General features: G+C 43.8%; 1 protein-coding gene across 1 annotated transcript in view; it reads right to left on the minus strand.

The window, feature by feature from the left end:
- UBXN2B (UBX domain protein 2B) overlaps window positions 2,649-13,276 on the minus strand; it is a 31,775-nt gene continuing 21,147 nt past the window's right edge. The window contains exons 7-8 of the mRNA XM_001924982.7: window positions 8,567-8,728; window positions 2,649-7,137 (exon numbers count right to left, since the gene is read on the minus strand). Coding sequence (XP_001925017.1) covers window positions 6,975-7,137; window positions 8,567-8,728 — 325 coding nt within the window. The 3' untranslated portion in view covers window positions 2,649-6,974. The remainder of the gene's footprint in view (window positions 7,138-8,566; window positions 8,729-13,276) is intronic.

Here is a 13,276-nt window from a genome sequence, read left to right on the forward strand (position 1 = left end):
TTTTGCCTTTTCTAGGGCCACTTCCCATGGCACATGGAGGTTCCCTGGATGGGGGTCTAATTGGAGCTGTAGTTGCCGGCCTACGCCAGAGCCACAGCAACACCAGATCCCAGCAGCGTCTGCAACCTACACCACAGCTCATGGCAATGCCGGATTCTTAATCCACTGAGCAAGGCCAGGGATCGAACCCGCAGCCTCATGGTTCCTAGTCGGATTCGTTAACCACTGCGCCACGACGGAAACTTCAGAATCTCTCCTTTTTAAAACATGAATTTTTCCAAGGTTCAGGGGCCCATTCTTAATTCCCTGACCTATGACTTATTGACCATGTACTGAGTTACTCGCACATTTCAGTTGTTCTAGGCTCTAAGGACATAGCAGTAGATAAGAAAAAACCCCTGTTTTCACAAACCCACATTCTGAGAATCTGTGGCAAGAAATTCAGGGAGGGGAGTTGGTAAGACAGAGGCTGCCCCAGGGGCTTGGCCCACGTCACCAATAAACCCAAACCAGCCTGCGTTTGTGGACACCTGTCAAGGAATTGTGAGGCACACCAATTGCAATCCTTGGATCCAATTCCGCTTCAGTGGCTCCCCTCGCCCTAGAAAAGGGGACCCACCAGGCTTGAAGGAAATGCCCTGCCTTGCAGCCGGTCACCCCTGTCTCCGGGCTGTGCCTCTTCTAAGCCCCTATCGACCCACGCTTGCTCCCCAGCCCCATCACTGCCTGAGAGGCACTGTACCCCCAAAGCCTGGACTGTTTTCTCCTGGATCAAGGACATCAAACTCACCACTAAACTGTCTTAGTAATGTCACCTGATGGGAACAAGATAGGGTGCCTGAATATCAGGAGATAGGGGTAAAAACCAAACAACCTGTCAAGATGCTACTGGCATTGCTGAGGCAGGGCGGTGGGACCAAGGAACAAGGGGACGGTTTGGGTGGAAGCCGAAGGGCAGGGGGAAGAACCTTTCTGAAGAAATCATATTCAAGCTGAGGTCAGAGTGACACCCGACCGTGAGTTAACACGCTGCCCGCCAAGCACAGGACTCTGCTCTGAGTGAGCCCTTGATAAATGTTAAACCCAAGCAGGTATCTTATTTAAAACTCCTCCTGCAGTTCCCGCTGTGGCGCAATGGGCACAGATTCGATCCCTGGCCGGCACAGTGGGTTAAAGGATCTGGTGTGGCAGTAGTTGCAGTGTAGCTCACAGCTGTGGCTTGGATCTGATCCCTGGCCCAGGAACTCCATATACTGCGTGACAGCTAAAAAAGGAAAAAAAAACAAAAAAAAAAACAAAAAAAACCCAAAAACCAAAAAACTACTCCTATTGCAAATGAATCACACACATTTTTAATATTAAAGAATAAAAAGATTAATTTGAGTAGCAGCAGAACAGCTATGTACACAATATTTCAAACCATATCATTTACTTGAATTGTCAACATTTATTTATTTCAGCCGTGCCCAGGGCATGTGGGTGTTCCCGGCCAGGAATGTAACCCTCACCACAGCAGTGACCTGATCTGTAGCAGTGACAATGCCAGATCCTTAATCAAGAGGCCACCATATAAATATTTATAATAGGTTTTCAAGGGGGAGAAAAAACCCTCACCTCTCAGCCTTGGTGTTACCATGAATTTATACTATGCATATATGAAACTTTTATTGGCATAGAGTTTGATAACACTAATAAAATGACCACCTCTCCTCAGAGAATGTTAAATCTGACACCAACTTGTAGGAAGGATGAACATTTCTTTCTACAATGTGTTACTTCTGAGCTTACAAGTCCAGACCCAGTTAAAAATTCCAGGCTGCTAACAATAAACACATAAATAAATGAATAAAACAAAATTCCAGGGTACTAACAATAAGAACAACAACAACAACAAAAAATCCAGGCTATTGGGAGCAGGACCTCAACTTGTATTCAACTGTGTTCATGCTTTCACTTCCAAGCCTACTGATTATCTGACTCTGTGGTATTTATGGTTGCTACTTCCCAACTGGCATTGACTCTGATAGAAAACTGAAAACTAAATTTTCCAAGTTCTTGATCCTAGGATAAAAATGACAAAATCTATTAACATGACAAGAATCAAGCCTTTCCCACAGAGACAAAGATGAAAAGCAAAGTGGGAAAGTTACCAAATAGAGAAACTCCAATGTAGGACCTAATTAACCATGTTCTAGAGCTAGCTGTTAGCTCTGGGCCACATGAGTGATTTATATGTGCTGTACACGCACATACACACCCCTCATACACAGGCACTGGGGCTCCTTTTATAAAATATTTACTTGGAGTTAAAAGACACTTTAAAATTGAACAGAGCCTTTATACAAGTGTTTTATGACACACTGGACACATACCTTTATTGGCATCAGGGACAAAAACTCCGAAGGGGAAAACATGAGGCACTTTCTCAACAACATACATTGTGACAAGGTTTTCAGAGATCCATTGTGATAAAAAGTTAAACATTTGCACCTTTATTTTGGTGGAATAAAAACAAAATCAGTCATGGGAAACCAAGATAACACTGCTACAACTCAGTTCCTCCTGCCCATCAAAAAAATGAGCCAGAGCTACTCACGCTTAAAATACTCCAGGAAGCCACTCAAATAAAACCGCAAATTGAGGCCATCTTGAAAAGGATTTTCAATGACTTTCAGGGAAAACATTCTTTATTGGTAAGCAGACACTTAAAACTTTTTACATGTCATGCAAAACAACTGACATCACACATGGTTGTCTGTTCATTGTTAACAATCTTTCCAGAGATGATCATAAATTTTAAAAGTTACAATGACTACAACAGTAAAAAGAATTCAGGAGAATTCTATATGAAGCAAAACCCTCTGCAGAACACGACAAGTGGTTCTTTCCTCTGGATGTTTAATTCTCCCCCCACGGGAACCTATTCTGGAAGACTAGTATGTACAGAAGTGGCAGTTGTTTCTGTATGTGCATCTGTAGGCACTCGTTTAACTGATTAAAAAGAAACTGCAAGAATAAAATGTCAAATAGTCTTCCACAGGGTTTGGTTATTTTTTTTCCTCCATTTTCTTAATCAAAAACAGGGAAATGCCCTTTTGCTTAAAAATGTGCATTTGTTTCAATAGATTATTTCCTTAGGAAAACGATTTTGCTCCTTGAGAATAGTTTTCCCTTGGTCACCTTTCTGCACAAAGACTGGCTTTCGGTGATGTCGTGTGTGTGTTCTATGTTCTCTGGGTCGATTTCAGTTACTGGCGGGCACAGGGCCTCCTCCCGTAAGGAGGAGACTTGGGAACCGCTTCTCTCTCTATCCCGACGCTGACACCGAGGTGGAAACTCTCCGCGTGGTGGCAGCGAGGGCACCGCTTCCAGGGGGGCGCTTCCGGCCGCAGCCGCCACCCCCCGCCCCACCCGCAGGTAAGTGCAGCTCCCTGAAGCCACCCAAGCCCCTGAGACAGGTGGAGTCCGAAGCTCCTATTGGCACATTCAGGTCAACTGGCAGTGAACAGGCAGGCAGGCGTCTCTGGCCACCGGGAACCGGGTGCCACTGTGACGCATGCCGACAACCGCGGAGGCGGCTTTGGCAACTGGGCTCTGGGCAGCAGGTGGGAGAACCCCGGAGGGCGGCAGAGAGAGCTGAGATTGTCTTGAACACTGTGAGCAGGTACATGGACGGTGACAGCAGCGAGGGTGCTGAGGAGGTGAGGGGCGCACAGAGGACACCGGCGCTGCTGGGAAGAAGGGCAAGGTTACTGAAATGAGGACGTTAAGGGCGCTGCTGGTGAGGGGAGTCAGGAAGGAGCAACACGTGCTGGAAAGTGAAGGCAAAGAGAGTCCCCGCGATATGGTGGCAAAAGCTCCACTGCGCTGTGACTGCAGTGACAGAAAGCACTCAGTCCTGAGGAGAAACTTCAGATATTCAGCAGAAGAGATTTCGGAACAAAGTGTTAACAGGTGCAGCCTGCTTTCTTCTTACAGATTATAGGAGGATGTGAGAGGAAATAGGTAAGTTGAGGGAAGGGCCGTTAAAAAAAGAAACAGGGCGTAATGACTTGGAACTTCTCAGCTTACTTGAAAGACAAAGGCATTAAAACGAAGAGATTCACTGCCCAGAAAGCCTGCTCTAGGGAAGACGGAACAGTGCACTGGATGACCTCTTGCTAGTACCAGAGAAAGATAAAAAAAGGTCACATAAAAGGCTCTTTGAAGAGATTAAGGGTGTTACTCAAAGGCCCCTTCAGCCATCTCAGAAAAAGCCAAAAATGTGAACTGGATTAGCTGGGAAAGTTCTGTGTAGTAGCCTCTAGTTTAATGGAGTGAATCTCTTGTAACATACACAGAAGATCTATATGTTTCTTGAGAAAGTTACACCAGCACACACTGCCATTACACCAAAAGGGACAGCGGTTCTATGAATGAAAAAAGGAGGCTGGGCTGCCCACAATTCCACAGGCAAGAAATAAGCTGAAAAGATTACTCAGCTGTAAACACTGAGTGCCCCCAGCATGGGAAAAAAAGAGGTGACTGAGTGACAGTCTCAAGCCTAGAGGATGCTGCTGTGGGCACAGATACTCCCTGGCTTTGAACCTAATGCAGTGCCTGGTGCAACTTCCCAACTGCTTGACACTGGTGGCTCCTTCTTTTTCATTCCATCTTCTGTTTTTTTGAACAGGAATGTCTGCAACTATTATTCTCTGCCTGTCTTATCATTATATTTGGGAGCAGATAACCGGTTTCCTGGGTTCACAGGGGCCCAGCTGGAGAAACCTTGTCCCAGGAATCATACTCCGATCCTCACTCCTACTTTTGTTTTTTTTTGTTTTTTGTTTTGTCTTTCTGCCTTTTCTAGAGCCGCTCCTGTGGCATATGGAGATTCTCAGGCTAGGGGTGGAATCGGAGCTGTAGCCACTGGCCTACACCAGAGCCACAGCAACGTGGGATCTGAGCCGCGTCTGTGACCTACACCACAGCTCACGGCAACGCTGGATATTTAACCCACTGAAGCAAGGCCAGGGATCGAACCCGCAACCTCATGGTTCCTAGTCGGATTCATTAACCACTGCGCCACGACAGGAACTCCCTCACTCCTACTTGACTGAGATGATTTAAGTGAGTTTTGGGACCTCTGAGCTGGTGAGATGCAGGTTAAGGTTTTGCAATTTAGGTTGATGTTGTAATGGACCAAGGATTCCGAGCACTTGGGGAAGGGGAGATGTTTATGTGGAACGTGAATCTCCAGGCGGGAGTGGACTGTGGTGGATATAGCGCTTCCTCAAGTGTTCACATTCTAATCCCCAAACCTACGAATTTGTTACCCTATGTGGTAGAAGAGACTTTGCTGATGTGATGAGGTTAAGCACTTTGAGATGAGATCACCCTGAATGACCAGGCTAACCAACTGTAACCACTAGGGTCCCTGTAAGAAGAAAGCCAGAGAATAAAAGCCTGTAGTAAAAGATGCCGGGACAGAAGTGGATCCGAGGGATACAGCCGTAAGTGAAGGGGTGCCAGCAGTGTCTCTGAGGTGAAAGAGGCAAAGAACAGACCACCCCTGGTGCCTCCAGAAGAAACCTGTGACATGTCACCTTACATGGCAAAGGGGACTTCAGGGATTTGGGGCTACTATGGACCACATGATGGGGAGATAATCCCAGACTATCCAGTAGAGCCAATCTAATTACATGAGTCCTTAAAAGCAGAGAGCCTTTCCTGGCTGTTGTCAAAGAAATGTGATGAACAGAGAAGAGGGAGAGAGACACAACGTTGCTGGCTGTGAAGACAGAAAAAGGAAGCCACAGGCCAAGGAATGCAGTGGCCTCTAGAACTGTAAGGCAAGGAGACATTTCTCCTCTAGAGCCTCCCCAAAGGAACGCAGCCCTGCTGGCACCTGACTTCAGCTGCTGAGGCCCATCTGAGACGTCTGACCTATGGAAGTATAAGAAACCTGGGCCATTTTAAGCCACTGAATTTGTAGTAACTTGTTACAGCAGCATAAACAACTAACCCGGAGTGGTGACTAAAGATGAAATGGTATCTGGGAAGACGAAAAAGCCTTTCTTTCATTCCTGCTGTAGCCTCCACCATCAGGAAAAACGTGGCTTCAGCACGTAGGCAGACATTCATGCTGGTAATTCTTCAGATCCAGTCTGGCCGACAGGATTTACACTCCTGAATGTCTACACTTGTTTTGCCTCAGAGCAGAATACATTCTGGGTTGAACACTTAGAACAGTGTTTAGTAGAAACAGTGGGTCCTGGACCCTAGACAAATGTGTTGAATGAACAAATGAATGTGATCAAGGTAGGCTCTGAGAGACTGTAACTGCTCTATTTCAAAACAGAGTCTTACACATCTTCTCAAGAACTGCTGGCCTTGATGTCTTTGTTTCTCATTTATGATGGTCATAGTTCTGGAAAATATTTTAAGTCTAAACTGTATTTTTTGGCAAGAGTAAAGTAGCTAAATCAGCAAGTAAAAAGGATGTGTAAATCTTAATAGGAGGAATAACTGTTTGATCAAAGTATTTCAAGATCAGAATAGAGATACTTTTTAGCATTGCACTACAGAAAAATTTTCAAAGTATCAGATCAGAGGATTTCTTAATGGCTGTTAATCAATGCAGCATCAAGAACTTTAGTGCAAATTCACCAAATGCATTTATCAAAATGGGGTTTTGTTAATTTTCTCTGCAAACAAATGCTATTACATTAACTGAGCATGTAACAAATTGGCCTGCCTGAATATTTACAATCTATCAACAGAAGACAGCCCTTGCAACTAAAACCTCAAACATATTTACCTCAAAATCTATTCCTAGTCCAAATTCATCTATGCTAAAGCTAGACGACAGAATAAGAATAAAACCAAAATGCATCTGTATAAATAATAAAAATAATTTTTTACGCTCTAGGTATTTTCCTCACTAATATGGCACATTATTGTTCCTACGTGCTACTGCATGGGCAGGAGCAGTATCATTTTAGTTGCTGGAGTATCACAGTGTTAAGAATATCTGCTTCTTGTAGTGTCAGGCTTTCATCTGTTAGCTCTTTGTTTGGAAATGAAGTCACGAGAATAAAGTCAAGAGTTGCAAATTCGGGACGGGACTGTACAATAAAGTCCCGAACATCCAGGATCCTGAAGAAATAAAACAAAAACAATTTGTGATACAAAACTTTTATTGTCATTTAAGCTTTTAGCTAAAATTAGATAATTAAAAAAAAATCACACAATTATAATCCTTATTTAAATATCTTATAACCTTAATTTCAATGGATACATTTGTCTTAGTTTTGAGATAAAATGTGAGCACAGGGCCCTGCTGCACAGCAGAGGGAACTCTACCCAATATTCTGTGATCACCTATCTGGGAAATAATCCATAATAATCCATACCTGAGAAAGAATGGCTGTGTGTACATGTATAACCGAATCACTGTGTTGTACAGGAGAAATGATCACAACATTGTAAATCAACTATACTTCAGTAAAACTTAAAAAAATGAAAAAAAAATCTGAGGATTAACTTTGGATTGTATCTAACATTTACTTTCACTGTTAAAGGACACAATTTTGAGGTTAATTATGTACTTTAAGATAAATGTCAACAAGGTTATTACACTGAAAGTACTGGGCCTACTTTTTTCAGAGTATAAAATATCTCAGCAGCACATGACCTAGAAAAAGGTAGCTTAGATTGGTCTGTATCAATATGATTCCGTAACTATGAGAAGTGTAAATTAGAAGAATAATTTTTAAAAATCACTTTCACATACACACAGTAACTCAACTAAGATCATAAATGAATCTTAGTGGGACACAAGGAACAAATAAAAATATCTTATTAGCACAACAAATGTACAAATGTTAAAACGACATTTAAAACCATTTATCTGAAGTACTCAATGACAGCACAATTAAACTTTATTTACCCTACAAATTTATGTTATCAAGAAAGTTAACTCCAATCAGAATTATCATATATATATATATATTTTTTTTTTTGGCTTTTTAGGGCCACACCCATGGTACATGGAAGTTCCCAGGGTAGGGGTCAAAATGGAGCTACAGCTGCTGGCCTACACCACAGTCGCAGCAACTTGGGATCCCAGCCATGTCTGCAACCTACACCACAGCTCATGGCAACGCCAGATCCTTAACCCACTGAGTGAGGCCAGAGGTTGAACCCAAAACCTCATGGATAATAGTTGGGTTTGTTTCTGATGGGCCACAGCTGGAACTCCAGAAATATCATAAATTTTTAAAGAAGTCCAAATAAGGTTTCACTATATAGTAAATCAAATCTGACTCAACTTTACATTGTTTTAGCAACAGTGCAAAACTGTAGATTTTAACAATTTTCTTTATTTTTGAGTGGTATCTGGATCTGCATCAGTACTTGGACAGTTTACCGAGGATGTTTAAACACTGAGTGTTACACACAGCTATTACCCTTTAGGAGTTTTTGTCTTGTCAAAAACTTAATTCAAAAGTAAATCTAAAGAGTCTCATATGCTTTCCTACTCAAGCTGCATCCAGGTTTACAGAGCAAGTGACAGCAAGCTTACCTGTGTGTACTATTGAATCTTTGTATCAAGCGGCTCCCGTCGGCTAATCTGATCTGAATTTTTGTCGTTGGCACTGAATCATCAATGAGAACAACTGCACTGAGCAGAGACTTCTCCTCTTCTTCTGGGGAGGACGGCGTGCTGACTATTTCGGGTGTGAGGCTAAGGAAGAAAGAAGGATGAAAGAATGAGAATGGGGACCAGAATCTGTACGGCCCCGCTGACTCCACCCTCATCAGTTACCGGTGTGGATCCTGTGATTCTGATTCAGTTTCTCCAACCTCTTTTGAAAGCCTAACCCTGTGCTCCTTCCTCCTTCATCCCTCTGCACTTTCCTGAGACCGTTCGCAAGAGTCTTCTGTCAGAAACCTGAGCAGCTTGGGGATGACGCCCAGGGACGAGCCCAAGCACGGACGGATGTGGTTTCCAACTCCAGCTCTGGTAACTGGGTGAACTTGAGTAAGTAAATTAATCTCATCGAATCCCAGTTCTATTATTTAGAAAGTGGGGGGAAGTAAAATTATGTTCTATTATAAGTCTATCCAACCAATGAGCCTTAATGTAGTGCTGACAACAGCGTTTCCAGAGGTACCAGCTATTTTTGGACACATCATCAGCACTTAGCTATGAATTTAAACTTAGTTGATGTTATTTAAAAATATCTGATTTCAGTAGTTACTGCTTTTCAAAGGAGAAGTAATTCCTAAGTGTTAGTGAGAAGTGAAATTTAATCTACTGTGATGAGTTTAGAAGGAGCCTTGTGTGACAGGGTATCTGGCCGCTGGGCCGTGATTACTAGTGACCTTGGTGCCTTCTAATGTGAGCAGAATGCTCCGTGGTTGTAAGCAGAAAGTGAACATTAAAAATAGGGGGCTTTTTGATTAAGAAATGAAAATCTATTAAGAGACATTTAGCCAAGTTCTTTATACCCATCAAATCTTAATCCCCTCAGTCATCTGAAGGGATTCTTTGATAGTCTTCATGTTGGCACTCTCTCAAATACTGAGACTTAGAGGGCACCCTATAACTGATGTTCCTTTGAAAAAAATAAGCATAGATTAGTATAAAAGTCCTATGAGCATGTGAGTTTTAGTCTAGTGTAAACCTATCTCATCATGACTCACACCCATCCTAAAAGCTTCTCAGAATATACAGCAAAGTGGGAAAATTAACAGGCACTTGCTGCTAATACTTCTGGCTTCCTTAGCTATTTCCTGGCACTTATTTTAGAACGAATTTCAGAATGTAGATGATAACGATATGAAAAAGGAAAAAATGAGGATCTGCAATCACTGCTCAGGATTAAGGACTTTTCTTCCAAGACTGGAACTGAGGGCTGGAACAGCTGCTCTGCCAAGCTGGTGACTGTGCCAACAGCCCTGGCCTTGCACAGCGAGCGGGTGAAAGCCGAGGGGATGGGAGATGATGAAGGCAGGGGGCCTCTTGGCCCTCCCTTTGCACCCCGGTAACCGGGTCTACACAGTGTTATCATATCACCACCAGCACCGCTTCTGCCGCTGCTGTTATTTCATTTAGAATCTGACGGAGGGAGGCACTGTTGCCCAGCAGGTGACAGCAGGGCTCCAGGGCGCAGCTCCAGGGTTGACTCTGCCCCTCCCCCCAGTCACTTCACTTCTTTGTGCCCAAGTTTCCTCCTCTGTGAGCTTGGACGGCAGCACTGCTGTAAAGGGGAAATGCATCAGGCACACATGGACTAGTGCTCTCACGGAGCTGGCTCTGCCTCCCAGTTAGCCGATAGCACTGGGGCTCTCATCCTAACAATCAGGGAAGGGAAAGTTACTGTCATCGGCCACCGCCAGGTGAGAAAGCTCAGGTTCATTGTGGGTTCTTTCCACGACATAAAGCTGCCTCATATTGCTGTTTGTGTACTCTAATCCTTTCTGTTTAAAATAGATTCTGACCAGGTAAGCTTCTGCTGAAAACATCAAACTAATTACAGGGCGGGGACTCCAGGAAAGAAAAGCTTTCATGTGCTTCTTTGTAAGATGTGTGTATGTCATATGAAACTGCAGGGAATATAACACTGAGGACTGGAATGAACTTTCAAGATAACTTGGGCCAATCACCTCATTTTACAGGGAAGGAAACCTCAGTCACAGAGACAGCCGAAAAGAGAGGCAGTGAACAAGCTGGTTAGTGTTAATTTTTTTTTTTTTTGTCTTTTGTCTTTTTTTCAGGACTGCACCTGAGGCATATGGAAATTCCCAGGATAGGGGTCCAATTGCAGCTGTTGCCACCAGCCTACACTACAGCCACAGCAACACCGGATCCTTAACCTACTGAGCAAGGCCAGGGATAGAACCTGCAACCTCATGGTTCCTAGTTGGATTCGTTTCCGCTGCGACACGACAACGGGAACTCCTAGTGTTACTTTTTGAAGTTAGTGTCACTTTAAAAAGTTACATTAACTTTAACTTTCAAAGTCATAGCTGCTTGTTACTTCAAATATCTCATCATTCAATTTATCAAGCCGTAGTGACATTTTAAATATACTGTATGTACATTATATTACAGTAAAAAGAAAAATTTTAAAAGAGGAAAGTTAATTGCTACAACAGGCTTTCTAGGCCAAATGGAGGAAAGGATGTAGTTTGGAAGTGGGTTGATTCCCCAGACCTTAAAGGGCAGTGGTGAGGACCGTTTAATAAACTCAGAGGCTAAGAGCAACGTAGTAATAAAGCTAATTCTTGTTAGGCTCTATTTTCTCAGGGAAGCTGCTGGTGGGGGGAGGGTCGGGGGAGGGGACTAAAGGGAGGCGGGGAGCCCTGGGAGCAGTCCTTGGAGAGCAGGAGAGGCCAGCCCCCTGCCGGGCAGACAGCACCGAACCACACAGGCAGACCCAGCCCGGGCTGCACAGAGTAAGCAGGGCTGCGGAACCGCTATGTCGGGAAATGAAGCAAAGGCAGGAAGGAAGGGCCTTTAGACTCTGGAGAAGAGAGGCTGATCAAGGGTCTGGGGACCAAGACAAAGTCACATGTCAGGTGTAGTGGCTGGAAGGGGGAAAATGGCAACTAGAGCCTTTTGGATGCACAATGTGACAGGAGGCAGTGACTGCTCTTAGGCAGGAAATTCCAAACACGATTTTTATCATCACACACCAGCTCAAAAGCCTACTGTGAATGTCCATTTGTTAGTCCTGCCGATAAAGTGACTCTGAGACGTTCTAGCTCTACCTGGTTTGCCAAGCTCATTTTTACTCAGAAACTGTCCTGTTCGACCACCGTGAACCTGCAGTTCTACAGCTGTGACTCGCCTGTTCCTACAACTTTATGTGAGGGTACTGGGTTAAATTTGTATTGCATTAGGATTACCCCATAATAATTTTATACCACAATAAATTTAGTTTCCATCTATGTAAAGTTATACTTGCAATTAGACTGCTAACTACTGAATCATTTCTAATTATCTTTTTTTTTTTTTAAATCTTTTTAGGGCTGCACCTGCAGCATATGGAAGTTCCTAGGCTAGGGGTAGAATCTGAGCTGCAGCTGCAGGCCTACACCATAGCCGCAGATACATGGGATCCAAGCTGTGTCTACAACCTACACCACAGCTCACGGCAATGCAGGATCCTTAACCCACTGAGCGAGGCCAGGGATCGAACCCGCATCCTTATGGATACTAGTCGGATTCTTAACCCACTGAACCACAACGGGAACTTCTGTTCTTTTTGTTTTTTTTAAATCATCTGTCTCTTCAGAAAATAAGTCTGAAACCCATCTGATCCTTAAGCCACTGAGCGAGGCCAGGGATTAAACCTGCATCCTTATGGATCCTATGCTGGGTTCTTAACTCACTGAGTCACAAAGGGAATGCCCTGTATTTTAAAATATTTCTTAATGTGAAGCCTTCTGACATGTCCATGCTATCCTCACTCTCTCAGAATACACGTACTCAACAATTCCACGCTGGGACTCATGGGTTTAACGAGGCTCACACCAGCATGCTGATCTCCTAGTGGAAATTCCCTAAATAACAGAAGCTGAAAATGCTAAGGATTACACTTCCCAGACTCCCCTGCGGCCAGGATCGTGTACATCTACCCTTCCTCCAGCAGGTTCGAGACTGTGAAGTGATGACGTGGCTCTTGGTGCCCAAGGTGCTAGAGGCGCGTGGTTCTCCTAGTGCCATCCTGGTGGGAGGGTCGTTCTGGGCCCTGGCTTCATGGGCACTGAGCAACTGATGGGGACACAGGAGGCCTTCTCTAGAAAGTTCTCCATTGTATTTGCTTCTCCTGACCAAGGGAAGCTTGGTGTGTTAACTCTTCCAGAAATGCTATAAATTGTCCAAGGCTCTGTAAGAAAATTCTTACTATTTAATACAGCAAGTAGATTCTGTTTTCTGTAATCAAAAACCCTGACCTTTATGACTAATGACTAACACAGTATCATCACCACATATCTTTGCCATTCTCATCCCTCATTTTCTTTTCTTTGGTCATTTTCTCTAGTTATCTGCCTTATGAAGAAAAGGCTGGAATTTATATTGCGATCAGATAAAAAAATCCTTTTTGTGAGTGCGGTTGCCAGTTGTAATCACTGGGTCTTCTCAGCTGCCTTCCCTTTAGGCAACCTTCTTCAGTTTCAATTCTAGGTTTGCTATACAGGTGACTCTGGACCAACATGGGTTTGAGCTGGGCAGGTCCACTTATGCGTGGCTTTTCTTCAATAGCAACTGCTATTACAAGAT

The sequence above is a fragment of the Sus scrofa genome, chromosome 4, assembly GCF_000003025.6.
Source record: "Sus scrofa isolate TJ Tabasco breed Duroc chromosome 4, Sscrofa11.1, whole genome shotgun sequence".
Taxonomy (NCBI): domain Eukaryota; kingdom Metazoa; phylum Chordata; class Mammalia; order Artiodactyla; family Suidae; genus Sus; species Sus scrofa.